The 18,205-nt window shown below is 46.7% G+C and overlaps 1 protein-coding gene across 1 annotated transcript in view; it reads left to right on the top strand.

The window, feature by feature from the left end:
• The window catches only part of LOC109886525 (mast/stem cell growth factor receptor kita-like), a 97,054-nt gene that overhangs the window by 11,602 nt on the left and 67,247 nt on the right, over positions 1-18,205 (top strand). Inside the window, exons 2-6 of the mRNA XM_031816109.1 lie at positions 4,808-5,095; positions 5,464-5,748; positions 11,244-11,383; positions 12,391-12,559; positions 14,194-14,383. Of these exons, the coding sequence (XP_031671969.1) occupies positions 4,808-5,095; positions 5,464-5,748; positions 11,244-11,383; positions 12,391-12,559; positions 14,194-14,383 (1,072 nt within the window). The remainder of the gene's footprint in view (positions 1-4,807; positions 5,096-5,463; positions 5,749-11,243; positions 11,384-12,390; positions 12,560-14,193; positions 14,384-18,205) is intronic.

Here is an 18,205-nt window from a genome sequence, read left to right as displayed (position 1 = left end):
CCTATTTAGTTCAGTACTTTGACCAGGGTTGCCACCCTATTCCCTATAGTTCACTACTTTAGACCAGAGCCCTATGGCACCCTATTCCCTATGTAGTGCACTAATTTTGACCAGGGTTGGCACCCTATTCCATATATAGTACACTACTTTTGACCAGGGTTGGCACCCTATTCCCTATATAGTACACTACTTTTGACCAGGGTTGGCACCCTATTCCCTATATAGTGCACTACTTTAGACCAGAGCCCTATGGCACCCTATTCCATATATAGTACACTACTTTTGACCAGAGTTGGCACCCTATTCCCTATATAGTGCATTACTTTAGACCAGAGCCCTATGGCACCCTATTCCATATATAGTACACTACTTTTGACCAGGGTTGGCACCCTATTCCCTATTTAGTTCAGTACTTTGACCAGGGTTGCCACCCTATTCCCTATATAGTTCACTACTTTAGACCAGAGCACTATGGCACCCTATTCCCTATGTAGTGCACTACTTTTGACCAGGGTTGGCACCCTATTCCATATATAGTACACTACTTTTGACCAGGGTTGGCACCCTATTCCATATTTAGTTCACTACTTTTGACCAGGGTTGGCACCCTATTCCATATGTAGTACACTACTTTTGACCAGAGTTGGCACCCTATTCCCTATGTAGTGCACTACTTTTGACCAGGGTTGGCACCCTATTCCCTATGTAGTGCACTACTTTTGACCAGGGTTGGCACTCTATTCCCTATGTAGTGCACTACTTTAGACCAGAGTCCTATGGCACCCTATTCCCTATGTAGTGCACTACTTTTGACCAGGGTTGGCACGCTATTCCCTATGTAGTGCACTACTTTTGACCAGGGTTGGCACCCTATTCCCTATATAGTGCACTACTTTTGACCAGGGTTGGCACCCTATTCCCTATGTAGTGCACTACTTTTGACCAGGGTTGGCACCCTATTCCCTATGTAGTGCACTACTTTTGACCAGGGTTGGCACCCTATTCCCTATGTAGTGCACTATTTTTGACCAGAGTTGGCACCCTATTCCCTATGTAGTGCACTACTTTAGACCAGGGTTGGCACCCTATTCCCTATATAGTGCACTACTTTTGACCAGGGTTGGCACCCTATTCCCTATGTAGTGCACTACTTTTGACCAGGGTTGGCACCCTATTCCCTATGTAGTGCACTACTTTTGACCGGGACCAATAGGGACACAAAGGGGAAAAAACACTTTTCTGACCCAATGTTTTTCCTCCTCTAGAAGCCTGCTGATTGATTGGCTGATTGATTGGCTGATTGATTGGCTGATTGATTAGCTGATTGATTGGCTGATTGATTGGCTGATTGATTGGCTGATTGATTGGCTGATTGATTGGCTGATTGATTCACCTTGTCAATGTCCTTATTTGTCTGTTATGGATAATGATGAGTTGAGCTGTTTGGGTTTTATGAGGTCATCACCAGGCGTTGGTCCTAATTCTCCCTGTTGGAAGATCAAACCTTCAGCCAGATTGATGTTGGTCTATTAATGACTGAACCATGACTGTCCACTGTTACACCAGTCTGTTACTAGACTGAACCATGACTGTCCACTGTTACACCAGTCTGTTACACCAGTCTGTTACTAGACTGAACCATGACTGTCCACTGTTACACCAGTCTGTTACTAGACTGAACCATGACTGTCCTCTGTTACACCAGTCTGTTACACCAGTCTAGACTGAAACATGACTGTCCACTGTTACACCAGTCTGTTACTAGACTGAACCATGACTGTCCACTGTTACACCAGTCTTTTACTAGACTGAACCATGACTGTCCACTGTTACACCAGTCTGTTACTAGACTGAACCATGACTGTCCACTGTTACACCAGTCTAGACTGAACCATGACGGTCCACTGTTACACCAGTCTAGACTGAACCATGACTGTCCACTGTTACACCAGTCTAGACTGAACCATGACTGTCCACTGTTATACCAGTCTGTTACACCAGTCTGTTACTAGACTGAACCATGACTGTCCACTGTTACACCAGTCTGTTACTAGACTGAACCATGACTGTCCACTGTTACACCAGTCTGTTACACCAGTCTGTTACTAGACTGAACCATGACTGTCCACTGTTACACCAGTCTGTTACACCAGTCTGTTACTAGACTGAACCATGACTGTCCACTGTTACACCAGTCTGTTACTAGACTGAACCATGACTGTCCACTGTTACACCAGTCTAGACTGAACCATGACTGTCCACTGTTACACCAGTCTAGACTGAACCATGACTGTCCACTGTTATACCAGTCTGTTACACCAGTCTGTTACTAGACTGAACCATGACTGTCCACTGTTACACCAGTCTGTTACTAGACTGAACCATGACTGTCCACTGTTACACCAGTCTGTTACACCAGTCTGTTACTAGACTGAACCATGACTGTCCACTGTTACACCAGTCTGTTACACCAGTCTGTTACTAGACTGAACCATGACTGTCCACTGTTACACCAGTCTGTTACTAGACTGAACCATGACTGTCCACTGTTACACCAGTCTGTTACACCAGTCTGTTACTAGACTGAACCATGACTGTCCACTGTTACACCAGTCTGTTACACCAGTCTGTTACTAGACTGAACCATGACTGTCCACTGTTATACCAGTCTGTTACACCAGTCTGTTACTAGACTGAACCATGACTGTCCACTGTTACACCAGTCTGTTACACCAGTCTGTTACTAGACTGAACCATGACTGTCCACTGTTACACCAGTCTGTTACACCAGTCTGTTACTAGACTGAACCATGACTGTCCACTGTTACACAAGTCTGTTACTAGACTGAACCATGACTGTCCACTGTTACACCAGTCTAGACTGAACCATGACTGTCCACTGTTATACCAGTCTGTTACTAGACTGAACCATGACTGTCCACTATTACAGCAGTCTGTTACACCAGTCTGTTACTAGACTGAACCATGACTGTCCACTGTTACACCAGTCTGTTACACCAGTCTGTTACTAGACTGAACCATGACTGTCCACTGTTACACCCGTCTGTTACTAGACTGAACCATGACTGTCCACTATTACAGCAGTCTGTTACACCAGTCTGTTACTAGACTGAACCATGACTGTCCACTGTTACACCAGTCTGTTACTAGACTGAACCATGACTGTCCACTGTTACACCAGTCTGTTACTAGACTGAACCATGACTGTCCACTGTTACACCAGTCTGTTACACCAGTCTGTTACTAGACTGAACCATGACTGTCCACTGTTACACCAGTCTGTTACTAGACTGAACCATGACTGTACACTGTTACACCAGTCTGTTACACCAGTCTGTTACTAGACTGAACCATGACTGTCCACTGTTACACCAGTCTGTTACTAGACTGAACCATGACTGTTCACTGTTACACCAGTCTGTTACACCAGTCTGTTACTAGACTGAACCATGACTGTTCACTGTTACACCAGTCTGTTACTAGACTGAACCATGACTGTCCACTGTTACACCAGTCTGTTACTAGACTGAACCATGACTGTCCACTGTTACACCAGTCTGTTACACCAGTCTGTTACTAGACTGAACCATGACTGTCCACTGTTACACCAGTCTGTTACACCAGTCTAGACTGAACCATGACTGTCCACTGTTACACCAGTCTGTTACACCAGTCTGTTACTAGACTGAACCATGACTGTCCACTGTTACACCAGTCTGTTACACCCGTCTGTTACTAGACTGAACCATGACTGTCCACTGTTACACCAGTCTGTTACACCAGTCTGTTACTAGACTGAACCATGACTGTCCACTGTTACACCATTCTGTTACTAGACTGAACCATGACTGTCCACTGTTACACCAGTCTGTTACTAGACTGAACCATGACTGTTCACTGTTACACCAGTCTGTTACACCAGTCTGTTACTAGACTGAACCATGACTGTTCACTGTTACACCAGTCTGTTACACCAGTCTGTTACACCAGTCTGTTACTAGACTGAACCATGACTGTCCACTGTTACACCAGTCTGTTACACCAGTCTGTTACACCAGTCTGTTACTAGACTGAACCATGACTGTCCACTGTTACACCAGTCTGTTACACCAGTCTAGATTGAACCATGACTGTCCACTGTTACGCCAGTCTGTTACACCAGTCTGTCACTAGACTGAACCATGACTGTCCACTGTTACACCAGTCTGTTACACCCGTCTGTTACTAGACTGAACCATGACTGTCCACTGTTACACCAGTCTGTTACTAGACTGAACCATGACTGTCCACTGTTACACCAGTCTGTTACTAGACTGAACCATGACTGTCCACTGTTACACCAGTCTGTTACACCAGTCTGTTACTAGATTGAACCATGACTGTCCACTGTTACACCCGTCTGTTACTAGACTGAACCATGACTGTCCACTGTTACACCAGTCTGTTACTAGACTGAACCATGACTGTCCACTGTTACACCAGTCTGTTACTAGACTGAACCGTGACTGTCTAAAGAATCTCCTTGGGTGACATGACATGTTTTTTCTCTTTTCTACCCCAATATTTCTATTCACTCACGATGCTACCTTTTCTGTGTGCAGGTTTTTGTCCTAGCCCAGCTCTAACACACCTAAATCAACTTTCCGTGGTCTAAATTTAAGTGTCATGTTTGATTCAGGTGTGTTGTGTTGTTACAGTGCTGGGCTAGAACAAAAGCCTAAACACACAGCCATTACAGCCTAGTCGACTGTATACCATATATGGGCGTGTTCCGTGTGTTCAACAGGTTGGTCCAATCCCGTCATCTTCCCCAGCGGACCTCACCTGGTGGTTCCGAAAGGCGGTGCTCTGGAACTCCGCTGCCATGACAACAACACCAACACTCCATCCACTGTTGTTTCACGGGGGTTGAGGTGGCAGAGAGAGAGGGGCAGGCGGCTGGAGGGGGAGGTAGAGGAGGGAGGAGGGGTAGTGTTTGTTCGGGTGCAGTCTGCCCAGGGATATCACATGGGACGATACACCTGTGTCAACAACAACACCAAGGAGCACTCCTCCATCTACGTCTTTGTGAAAGGTGAGAGGTGTGTGTTGGGTGTGTGTGTGTGTGTTTGTCTATGACTCTGTCTATGTAGGCTTTTCTCTCTGTCTGTATGTCTCTCTGTCTGTCTCTCTGTCTGTATGTCTCTCTCTCGGTCTGTCTCTCTGTGTGTATGTCTCTCTGTCTCTCTCTGTTTGTCTCTCTCTCTCTGTCTCTCTCTCTCTCGGTCTCTGTCTTTGTTTCTGTCTCTCTCTCTCTGTATCTGTGAGCATATGTATCACCCTCCCTCCCTTCCCTATGTTGTCTTGCATAAACCCAATCTCTCCATCTCTTCTGTTTTCCTACCTAAACCAAATTCTCTCTCTCTCCTCTCCCATCCCCCCGTCTCTCCCTCCCACCCCCAGACCCCCAGAGTCCGTTTCAGCGTTCTATGGTGAACGGCATTCTGGTCCGCGTCGGGGAGAACCTGACTTTACCATGCCTGGTCACCGACCCTGATGTGACCCCCGTGACCTTACAGACCTGTGACTTACAACCTTTACCCTCCAACCTCCATTACCACTCCGACCCCCAGCGCGGCGTCATCATCGGCAACGCCAGGAAGGAGTACGAGGGTTGCTACGTATGCTTGGGCGAGCTGGCAGGTGCCACCGTGAGGTCGAGCCAGTATACTGTGGACGTACGGCTAGGTGAGAGATGAGAGGGAAGGGGGAGGGAAGGGGGAGAGGGGGGAGGGAAGGGGGGGAGAGAGAGATAGAAAGGAGATACTCGAGGGATGGATGTTGGGAGTAGAGAGGGAAAAAGAGAGAGATCTCCAGGCAGCATACTCGTTTTTGCATACACAGAATTTGTGCCACAAAGCACCTCTATGTGACTCTATGTTAACAGTTAGACATGAACCACCTCTATGTGACTCTATGTTAACAGTTAGACATGAACCACCTCTATGTGACTCTGTAACAGATAGACATGAACCACCTCAATGTGACTATGTTAACAGTTAGACATGAACCACCTCTATGTGACTCTGTTAACAGTTAGACATGAACCACCTCTATGTGACTCTGTAACAGATAGACATGAACCACCTCAATGTGACTATGTTAACAGTTAGACATGAACCACCTCTATGTGACTCTGTTAACAGTTAGACATGAACCACCTCTATGTTAACAGTTAGACATGAACCACCTCTATGTGACTCTGTTAACAGATAGAGTCACAGAGGTGGTTCATGTCTAACTGTTAACATAGAGTCACATTGAGGTGGTTCATGTCTATGTTAACAGTTAGACATGAACCACCTCTGTGACTCTATGTTAACAGTTAGACATGAACCACCTCTGTGACTCTATGTTAACAGTTAGACATGAACCACCTCTATGTGACTCTATGTTAACAGTTAGACATGAACCACCTCTATGTGACTCTATGTTAACAGTTAGACATGAACCACCTCTATGTGACTCTATGTTAACCATTTTTATTTTTTTATTTTTTATTTCACCTTTATTTAACCAGGTAGGCTAGTTGAGAACACCTTTATTTAACCAGGTAGGCTAGTTGAGAACACCTTTATTTAACCAGGTAGGCTAGTTGAGAACACCTTTATTTAACCAGGTAGGCTAGTTGAGAACACCTTTATTTAACCAGGTAGGCCAGTTGAGAACACCTTTATTTAACCAGGTAGGCTAGTTGAGAACACCTTTATTTAACCAGGTAGGCTAGTTGAGAACAAGTTCTCATTTGCAACTGCGACCTGGCCAAGATAAAGCATAGCAGTGTGAGCATACAACAAAGAGTTACACATGGAGTAAACAATTAACAAGTCAATAACACAGTAGAAAACGAAGGGGGGGTCTATATACAATGTGTGCAAAAGGCATGAGGAGGTAGGCAAATAATTACAATTTTGCAGATTAACACTGGAGTGATAAAAGATCAGATGGTCATGTACAGGTAGAGATATTGGTGTGCAGAAGAGCAGAAAAGTAAATAAATAAAAACAGTACGGGGATGAGGTAGGTGAAAAGGGTGGGCTATTTACCAATAGACTATGTACAGCTGCAGCGATCGGTTAGCTGCTCAGATAGCTGATGTTTGAAGTTGGTGAGGGAGATAAAAGTCTCCAACTTCAGCGATTTTTGCAATTCGTTCCAGTCACAGGCAGCAGAGTACTGGAACGAAAGGCGGCCAAATGAGGTGTTGGCTTTAGGGATGATCAGTGAGATACACCTGCTGGAGCGCGTGCTACGGATGGGTGTTGCCATCGTGACCAGTGAGCTGAGATAAGGCGGAGCTTTACCTAGCATAGACTTGTAGATGACCTGGAGCCAGTGGGTCTGGCGACGAATATGTAGCGAGGGCCAGCCGACTAGAGCATACAAGTCGCAGTGGTGGGTAGTATAAGGTGCTTTAGTGACAAAACGGATGGCACTGTGATAGACTGCATCCAGTTTGCTGAGTAGAGTGTTGGAAGCCATTTTGTAGATGACATCGCCGAAGTCGAGGATCGGTAGGATAGTCAGTTTTACTAGGGTAAGCTTGGCGGCTTGAGTGAAGGAGGCTTTGTTGCGGAATAGAAAGCCGACTCTTGATTTGATTTTCGATTGGAGATGTTTGATATGAGTCTGGAAGGAGAGTTTGCAGTCTAGCCAGACACCTAGGTACTTATAGACGTCCACATATTCTAGGTCGGAACCATCCAGGGTGGTGATGCTAGTCGGGCATGCAGGTGCAGGCAGCGACCGGTTGAAAAGCATGCATTTGGTTTTACTAGCGTTTAAGAGCAGTTGGAGGCCACGGAAGGAGTGTTGTATGGCATTGAAGCTTGTTTGGAGGTTAGATAGCACAGTGTCCAAAGACGGGCCGAAAGTATATAGAATGGTGTCGTCTGCGTAGAGGTGGATCAGGGAATCGCCCGCAGCAAGAGCAACATCATTGATATACACAGAGAAAAGAGTCGGCCCGAGAATTGAACCCTGTGGCACCCCCATAGAGACTGCCAGAGGACCGGACAGCATGCCCTCCGATTTGACACACTGAACTCTGTCTGCAAAGTAATTGGTGAACCAGGCAAGGCAGTCATCCGAAAAACCGAGGCTACTGAGTCTGCCGATAAGAATATGGTGATTGACAGAGTCGAAAGCCTTGGCAAGGTCGATGAAGACGGCTGCACAGTACTGTCTTTTATCGATGGCGGTTATGATGTCGTTTAGTACCTTGAGTGTGGCTGAGGTGCACCCATGACCGGCTCGGAAACCAGATTGCACAGCGGAGAAGGTACGGTGGGATTCGAGATGGTCAGTGACCTGTTTGTTGACTTGGCTTTCGAAGACCTTAGATAGGCAGGGCAGGATGGATATAGGTCTGTAACAGTTTGGGTCCAGGGTGTCTCCCCCTTTGAAGAGGGGGATGACTGCGGCAGCTTTCCAATCCTTGGGGAGCTCAGACGAGATGAAAGAGAGGTTGAACAGGCTGGTAATAGGGGTTGCGACAATGGTGGCAGATAGTTTCAGAAATAGAGGGTCCAGATTGTCAAGCCCAGCTGATTTGTACGGGTCCAGGTTTTGCAGCTCTTTCAGAACATCTGCTATCTGGATTTGGGTAAAGGAGAACCTGGAGAGGCTTGGGCGAGGAGCTGCGGGGGGGGCGGAGCTGTTGGCCGAGGTTGAAGTAGCCAGGCGGAAGGCATGGCCAGCCGTTGAGAAATGCTTATATAAGTTTTCGATAATCATGGATTTATCAGTGGTGACCGTGTTACCTAGCCTCAGTGCAGTGGGCAGCTGGGAGGAGGTGCTCTTGTTCTCCATGGACTTCACAGTGTCCCAGAACTTTTTGGAGTTGGAGCTACAGGATGCAAACTTCTGCCTGAAGAAGCTGGCCTTAGCTTTCCTGACTGACTGCGTGTATTGGTTCCGGACTTCCCTGAACAGTTGCATATCACGGGGACTATTCGATGCTATTGCAGTCCGCCACAGGATGTTTTTGTGCTGGTCGAGGGCAGTCAGGTCTGGGGTGAACCAAGGGCTGTATCTGTTCTTGGTTCTGCATTTTTTGAACGGAGCATGCTTATCTAAAATGGTGAGGAAGTTACTTTTAAAGAATGACCAGGCATCCTCAACTGACGGGATGAGGTCAATGTCCTTCCAGGATACCCGGGCCAGGTCGATTAGAAAGGCCTGCTCACAGAAGTGTTTTAGGGAGCGTTTGACAGTGATGAGGGGTGGTCGTTTGACTGCGGCTCCGTAGCGGATACAGGCAATGAGGCAGTTATCGCTGAGATCCTGGTTGAAGACAGCGGAGGTGTATTTGGAGGGCCAGTTGGTCAGGATGACGTCTATGAGGGTGCCCTTGTTTACAGAGTTAGGGTTGTACCTGGTGGGTTCCTTGATGATTTGTGTGAGATTGAGGGCATCTAGCTTAGATTGTAGGACTGGCGGGGTGTTAAGCATATCCCAGTTTAGGTCACCTAACAGAACAAACTCTGAAGCTAGATGGGGGGGCGATCAATTCACAAATGGTGTCCAGGGCACAGCTGGGAGCTGAGGGGGGTCGGTAGCAGGCGGCAACCGTGAGAGACTTATTTCTGGAGAGAGTAATTTTCAAGATTAGTAGTTCGAACTGTTTGGGTATGGACCTGGAAAGTATGACATTACTTTGCAGGCCATCTCTGCAGTAAACTGCAACTCCTCCCCCTTTGGCAGTTCTATCTTGACGGAAGATGTTATAGTTGGGTATGGAAATCTCTGAATTTTTGGTGGCCTTCCTGAGCCAGGATTCAGACACAGCAAGGACATCAGGGTTAGCAGAGTGTGCTAAAGCAGTGAGTAAGACAAACTTAGGGAGGAGGCTTCTGATGTTGACATGCATGAAACCAAGGCTTTTTCGAACACAGAAGTCAACAAATGAGGGTGCCTGGGGACATGCAGGGCCTGGGTTTACCTCCACATCACCCGCGGAACAGAGAAGGAGTAGTATGAGGGTGCGGCTAAAGGCTATCAAAACTGGTCGCCTAGAGCGTTGGGGACAGAGAATAAGAGGAGCAGGTTTCAGGGCATGGTAGAATATATTCAGGGCATAATGCGCAGCCAGGGGTATGGTGGGGTGCGGGTACGGCGGAGGTAAGCCCAGGCACTGGGTGATGATGAGAGAGGTTGTATCTCTGGACATGCTGGTAGTAATGGGTGAGGTCACCGCATGTGTGGGAGGTGGGACAAAGGAGTTATCAGGGGTATGAAGAGTGGAACTAGGGGCTCCATTGTGAACTAAAACAATGATAACTAACCTGAACAACAGTATACAAGGCATATTGACATTTGAGAGAGACATACAGCGAGGCATACAGTAATCACAGGTGTTGAATTGGGAAAGCTAGCTAAAACAGTAGGTGAGACGACAGCTAATCAGCTAGCACAACAACAGCAGGTAAAATGGCGTAGACTAGGCAACGGGGCCAACAGATAAAACAAACAAGCAGAATGGAGTACCGTGATTTATGGGCAGTCCAGCGTGCATCAGCTATGTAGCCAAGAGATCAGTGTCCAGGGGGCAGCGGTGGATGGGGAAGGGAAGCTGGACTGGCGAGTGTTATCCAGGTTAAAAAAACGAACAATGACTAAATAGCTTGTAGCTAGTTAGCTGGTTAGCTTCTGGAGGTTCTTGAGTGTGTTCTAAAAATAAATAAAAAATAATAGCGATTCCGTATCACATTGGGTGAGGCAGGTTTCCGGAAGGTATAAACAAATTAAAAGACATTAGACATGAACCACATCTATGTGACTCTATGTTAACAGTTAGACATGGACCACCTCTATGTTAACCATTAGACATGAACCACATCTATGTGACTCTATGTAACAGTTAGACATGAACCACCTCTATGTGACTCTATGTAACAGATAGACATGAACCACCTCAATGTGACTATGTTAACAGTTAGACATGAACCACCTCTATGTTAACAGTTAAACATGGACCACCTCTATGTTAACAGTTAGACATGAACCACCTCTATGTGACTCTATGTAACAGATAGACATGAACCACCTCTATGTGACTCTATGTTAACAGTTAGACATGAACCACCTCTATGTTAACAGTTAAACATGGTCCAGCTCCAAACAGGGTCCTGTCTGACATACTGTATGTTTATATCCACCCTCCCTCTCCTCTGCCCACCCAGTCCCTGAGCAGCCTCCAGTGATCAGTCTGTCCCAGAGAGAGAGGGTGATCCTGAGGAGAGGAGAGCAGTTTGAGATCACCTGCAGCTCCTCCAACCTCAACCCTGACTTCAGCATTAAGTGGGACTTCCCTGTTGGAGCGGTGAGACTGGCTTCATACTGACTCTCTCTGTCTCTGTCTCTCTCCCTGTCTCTCTCTCTCTGTCTCTCTCCCTTTCTCTCTCTCTCTGTCTCTCTCCCTTTCTCTCTCTCTCTGTCTCTCTCCCTTTCTCTCTCTCTCTGTCTCTCTCTCCCTTTCTCTCTCTCTCTGTCTCTCTCTCTCTGTCTCTCTCCCTTTCTCTCTCTCTCTGTCTCTCTCCCTTTCTCTCTCTCTCTGTCTCTCTCTCCCTTTCTCTCTCTCTTCTGTCTCTCTCTCCCTTTCTCTCTCTCTCTGTCTCCCTTTCTCTCTCTCTCTCTCCCTTTCTCTCTCTCTCTCTCCCTTTCTCTCTCTCTCTCTCTCTCTCCCTTTCTCTCTCTCTCTCTCTCTCCCTTTCTCAATCTCTCTCTCCCTTTCTCACTCTCTCTCTACCTTTCTCTCTTTCTCTCTACCTTTCTCTCTTTCTCTCTACCTTTCTATCTCTGTCTCTCTCCCTTTCTCTCTCTCTCTGTCTCTCTCTCCCTTTCTCTCTCTCTCTCTCTCTCTCTCCCTTTCTCTCTCTCTCTGTCTCTCTCTCCCTTTCTCAATCTCTCTCTCCCTTTCTCACTCTCTCTCTACCTTTCTCTCTTTCTCTCTACCTTTCTATCTCTGTCTCGCTCCCATTCTCTCTGTCTCCCTTTCTCTCTGTCTCCCTTTCTGTCTCTCTCTCCCTTTCTCTCTCTCTCTCTCTCTCTCTGTCACTCTCTCTACCTTTCTCTCTCTTTCTCTCTCTCTCTTTCTCTCTCTCTCTTCCTTTCTCTCTCTTCCTTTCTCTCTCTCTCTTCCTTTCTCTCTCTCTCTCTCTCTTTCCCTTTCTCTCTCTCTCTTTCCCCCCTGTCTTTATCAAAGGTAATAGACGTTATATAGTGCCACAACGTAGTAACTTCTACCAGTACACTAACCATGACCCACCTGAGAGTCCAGTATAGTGAACCCCTGAACTCTAACCCCTGAACTCTGACCCCTGTCTGCAGCGTGCCTTCCAGGCCCAGACCTCCCACATCCTGGCTGGTTCCCGTGGTTACCAACGCTCCACCTCCCTCTGGATCACCTCTGTCAACCAATCAGACGCCGGGACATACCGATGCCACGCCCACAACGAGAGGGGCACCACCACCGATACCCTGCACCTGGATGTCTGTGGTGAGTGCGTGTAATTGATGGAATTTGTTAACCTCTATAACACTGTAACTGAGGATAGTCTAACCCTGTCTCAGAGAGGGAGAGTCTAACCCTGTCTCAGAGAGGGAGAGTCTAACCCTGTCTCAGAGAGGGAGAGTCTAACCCTGTCTCAGAGAGGGAGAGTCTAACCCTGTCTCAGAGAGGGAGAGTCTAACCCTGTCTCAGAGAGGGAGAGTCTAACCCTGTCTCAGAGAGGGAGAGTCTAACCCTGTCTCAGAGAGGGAGAGTCTAACCCTGTCTCAGCCTGTCAGAGAAAGGGAGAGTCTCACCCTGTCAGAGAGAGTGAGAGCCTCACCCTGTCAGAGAGAGGGAGAGCCTCAGCCTGTCAGAGAGAGGGAGAGTCTCAGCCTGTCAGAGAGAGGGAGAGCCTCACCCTGTCAGAGAGAGGGAGAGTCTAACCCTGTCTCAGAGAGGGAGAGTCTAACCCTGTCTCAGAGAGGGAGAGTCTAACCCTGTCTCAGCCTGTCAGAGAGAGGGAGAGTCTAACCCTTTCTCAGCCTGTCAGAGAGAGGGAGAGTCTCAGCCTGTCAGAGAGAGGGAGAGTCTCAGCCTGTCAGAGAGAGGGAGAGTCTCAGCCTGTCAGAGAGAGGGAGAGTCTCAGCCTGTCAGAGAGAGGGAGAGTCTCAGCCTGTCAGAGAGAGGGAGAGTCTCAGCCTGTCAGAGAGAGGGAGAGTCTCAGCCTGTCAGAGAGAGGGAGAGTCTCAGCCTGTCAGAGAGAGGGAGAGTCTCAGCCTGTCAGAGAGAGGGAGAGCCTCACCCTGTCAGAGAGAGGGAGAGCCTCACCCTGTCAGAGAGAGGGAGAGCCTCACCCTGTCAGAGAGAGGGAGAGCCTCACCCTGTCAGAGAGAGGGAGAGCCTCACCCTGTCAGAGAGAGGGAGAGCCTCACCCTGTCAGAGAGAGGGAGAGCCTCACCCTGTCAGAGAGAGGGAGAGCCTCACCCTGTCAGAGAGAGGGAGAGCCTCACCCTGTCAGAGAGAGGGAGAGCCTCACCCTGTCAGAGAGAGGGAGAGCCTCACCCTGTCAGAGAGAGGGAGAGCCTCACCCTGTCAGAGAGAGGGAGAGCCTCAGCCTGTCAGAGAGAGGGAGAGCCTCAGCCTGTCAGAGAGAGGGAGAGTCTCAGCCTGTCAGAGAGAGGGAGAGCCTCACCCTGTCAGAGAGAGGGAGAGTCTAACCCTGTCTCAGAGAGGGAGAGTCTAACCCTTTCTCAGCCTGTCAGAGAGAGGGAGAGTCTCAGCCTGTCAGAGAGAGGGAGAGTCTCAGCCTGTCAGAGAGAGGGAGAGCCTCACCCTGTCAGAGAGAGGGAGAGCCTCACCCTGTCAGAGAGAGGGAGAGCCTCACCCTGTCAGAGAGAGGGAGAGCCTCAGCCTGTCAGAGAGAGGGAGAGCCTCAGCCTGTCAGAGAGAGGGAGAGCCTCACCCTGTCAGAGAGAGGGAGAGCCTCACCCTGTCAGAGAGAGGGAGAGCCTCACCCTGTCAGAGAGAGGGAGAGCCTCACCCTGTCAGAGAGAGGGAGAGCCTCACCCTGTCAGAGAGAGGGAGAGCCTCACCCTGTCAGAGAGAGGGTGAGCCTAACCCTGTGTGTGTTCCCCCTCCAGAGCGAGGCTTCATCAGTATGCTGGGTGACTCCCGGCCTAGCCAGTCTGCTGTCAGAGAAGGGGAGAGCCTAAGCCTCAGGGTAGAGTTTGAGTCTTATCCCAGACCAGGCACTCTGTCCTGGACTTACAACGGGAAGACCCTCCACAACACCACGGAGCACGTCATCACTGAACAACGACACCGATACAGGTACTCTCCACAGACAGATACACGCTCTAGTCACATGGGACATCAGTGTGACGGTTCAGAGAGAAAATGTCTGCCCCAGTGTAATATCTCATTCAATAATTTTATTTTAATAACTATAGTGCAGACAGGGTAGCGGCAGGTTAGCCTAGTGGTTAGAGTGTAGAGGAGGCAGGTAGCCTAGTGGTTAGAGTGTAGAGGTGGCAGGGTAGCCTAGTGGTTAGAGTGTGGAGGAGGCAGGTAGCCTAGTGGTTAGAGTGTAGAGACGGCAGGGTAGCCTAGTGGTTAGAGTGTAGAGGAGGCAGGGTAGCCTAGTGGTTAGAGTGTAGAGGTGGCAGGGTAGTCTAGTGGTTAGAGTGTGGAGGAGGCAGGTAGCCTAGTGGTTAGAGTGTGGAGGAGGCAGGGTAGCCTAGTGGTTAGAGTGTGGAGGAGGCAGGGTAGCCTAGTGGTTAGAGTGTGGAGGAGGCAGGGTAGCCTAGTGGTTAGAGTGTCGAGGTGGCAGGTAGCCTAGTGGTTAGAGTGTGGAGGAGGCAGGGTAGCCTAGTGGTTAGAGTGTAGAGGTGGCAGGGTAGCCTAGTGGTTAGAGTGTAGAGGTGGCAGGTAGCCTAGTGGTTAGAGTGTAGAGGTGGCAGGGTAGCCTAGTGGTTAGAGTGTAGAGGTGGCAGGGTAGCCTAGTGGTTAGAGTGTAGAGGTGGCAGGGTAGCCTAGTCGTTAGAGTGTAGAGGTGGCAGGTAGCCTAGTGGTTAGAGTGTAGAGGTGGCAGGGTAACCGGAAGGTTGCAAGTTCAAACCCCGAGCTGACAAGGTACAAATGTGTCGTTCTGCCCCTGAACAGGCAGTTAACCCACTGTTCCTAGGCCGTCATTGAAAATAAGAATTTGTTCTTAACTGACTTGCCTAGTTAAATAAAGGTAAAATAAAGAATAAAAGGGTTGGCACCCTATTACATATATAGTGCACTACTTTACAACAGGACCCTATTACATATATAGTGCACTACTTTACAACAGGACCCTATTACATATATAGTGCACTACTTTACAACAGGACCCTATTACATATATAGTGCACTACTTTACAACAGGACCCTATTACATATATAGTGCACTACTTTACAACAGGACCCTATTACATATATAGTGCACTACTTTACAACAGGACCCTATTACATATATAGTGCACTACTTTACAACAGGACCCTATTACATATATAGTGCACTACTTTACAACAGGACCCTATTACATATATAGTGCACTACTTTACAACAGGACCCTATTACATATATAGTGCACTACTTTACAACAGGACCCTATTACATATATAGTGCACTACTTTACAACAGGACCCTATTACATATATAGTGCACTACTTTACAACAGGACCCTATTACATATATAGTGCACTACTTTACAACAGGACCCTATTACATATATAGTGCACTACTTTACAACAGGACCCTATTCCCTATATAGTGCACTACTTTACAACAGGACCCTATTACATATATAGTGCACTACTTTACAACAGGACCCTATTACATATATAGTGCACTACTTTACAACAGGACCCTATTACATATATAGTGCACTACTTTACAACAGGACCCTATTACATATATAGTGCACTACTTTACAACAGGACCCTATTACATATATAGTGCACTACTTTACAACAGGACCCTATTACATATATAGTGCACTACTTTACAACAGGACCCTATTACATATATAGTGCACTACTTTACAACAGGACCCTATTACATATATAGTGCACTACTTTACAACAGGACCCTATTACATATATAGTGCACTACTTTACAACAGGACCCTATTACATATATAGTGCACTACTTTACAACAGGACCCTATTACATATATAGTGCACTACTTTACAACAGGACCCTATTACATATATAGTGCACTACTTTACAACAGGACCCTATTACATATATAGTGCACTACTTTACAACAGGACCCTATTACATATATAGTGCACTACTTTACAACAGGACCCTATTACATATATAGTGCACTACTTTACAACAGGACCCTATTACATATATAGACTAACTTAACTGACATGCCTGGTAAAATAAAAATAAAAAACATACAAAATTATTTAAAAATGAAAATAATTTCACTTAAAAAGTAGTTTTATTACTTACTGAAAAAACAATATGTTAATTAGATTAAATCCACTATTTCAGTGTTACATCAAACAGTATGCAAATACATCAAATGGACAATGAAGAGGAAGATCTCTTAAAGAGCCACTCCACTTTTCAACCTCATGTTCATTATCTCATTATCGCCAGTCAGCCTCATGTTCATTATCTCATTATCGCCAACCGCATGTTCATTATCTCATTATCTCCAGTCGGCCTCGTGTTCATTCTCATTATCTCCAACCAGCCCCGTGTTCATTATCTCATTATCTCCAGTCAGCCTCATGTTCATTATCTCATTATTGCCAACCAGTCTCGTGTTCATTATCTCATTATATCCAGTCAGCCTCATGTTCATTATCTCATTATATCCAATCAGCCTCGTGTTCATTATCTCATTATCTCCAGTCAGCCTCATGTTCATTATCTCATTATTGCCAACCAGTCTCATGTTCATTATCTCATTATCTCCAGTCAGCCTCATGTTCATTATCTCATTATTGCCAACCAGTCTCATGTTCATTATCTCATTATCTCCAGTCAGCCTCATGTTCATTATCTCATTATCTCCAACCAGCCCCGTGTTCATTATCTCATTATATCCAGTCAGTCTCATGTTCATTATCTCATTATATCCAATCAGCCTCGTGTTCATTATCTCATTATCCCCAGTCACCCTCATGTTCATTATCTCATTATCTCCAGTCAGCCTCATGTTCATTATCTCATTATTGCCAACCAGTCTCATGTTCATTATCTCATTATATCCAGTCAGCCTCATGTTCATTATCTCATTATCTCCAACCAGCCTCATGTTCATTATCTCATTATCTCCAGTCAGCATCGTGTTCATTATCTCATTATCTCCAACCAGCCTCGTGTTCATTATCTCATTATCGCCAACCAACCTCATGTTCATTATCTCACTATCGCCAACCAACCTCATGTTCATTATCGCCAACCAGCCTCATGTTCATTATCTCCAGTCAGCATTGTGTTCATTATCTCCAGCTAACCTCATGTTCATTATCTCATTATTGCCAACCAGTCTCATATTCATTATCTCATTATCGCCAACCAGCCTCGTGTTCATTATCTCATTATCTCCAGTCAGCCTCATGTTCATTATCTCATTATCGCCAGCCAGTCTCATATTCATGATCTCATTATCGCCAACCAGCCTCGTGTTCATTATCTCATTATCTCCAGTCAGCCTCATGTTCATTATCTCATTATATCCAGTCAGCCCCGTGTTCATTATCTCATTATCGCCAACCAGCCTCATGTTCATTATCTCATTATCTCCAACCAGCCCCATGTTCATTATCTCATTATCTCCAACCAGTCTCGTGTTCATTATCTCATTATCTCCAGTCAGCCTCATGTTCATTATCTCATTATCTCCAGTCAGCCTCGTGTTCATTATCTCATTATCTCCAACCAGCCTCGTGTTCATTATCTCATTATCGCCAACCAACCTCATGTTCATTATCTCATTATCGCCAACCAACCTCATGTTCATTATCGCCAACCAGCCTCATGTTCATTATCTCCAGTCAGCCTCATGTTCATTATCTCCAGCTAACCTCGTGTTCATTATCTCATTATCGCCAACCAGCCTCATGTTCATTATCTCATTATCTCCAGTCAGCCTCATGTTC

This window comes from Oncorhynchus kisutch, unplaced genomic scaffold, assembly GCF_002021735.2.
Source record: "Oncorhynchus kisutch isolate 150728-3 unplaced genomic scaffold, Okis_V2 scaffold744, whole genome shotgun sequence".
NCBI lineage: Eukaryota > Metazoa > Chordata > Actinopteri > Salmoniformes > Salmonidae > Oncorhynchus > Oncorhynchus kisutch.
The sequence above is the reverse complement of the archived record's forward strand: the minus strand, read 5'-3'. Positions and strand labels throughout refer to the sequence as shown.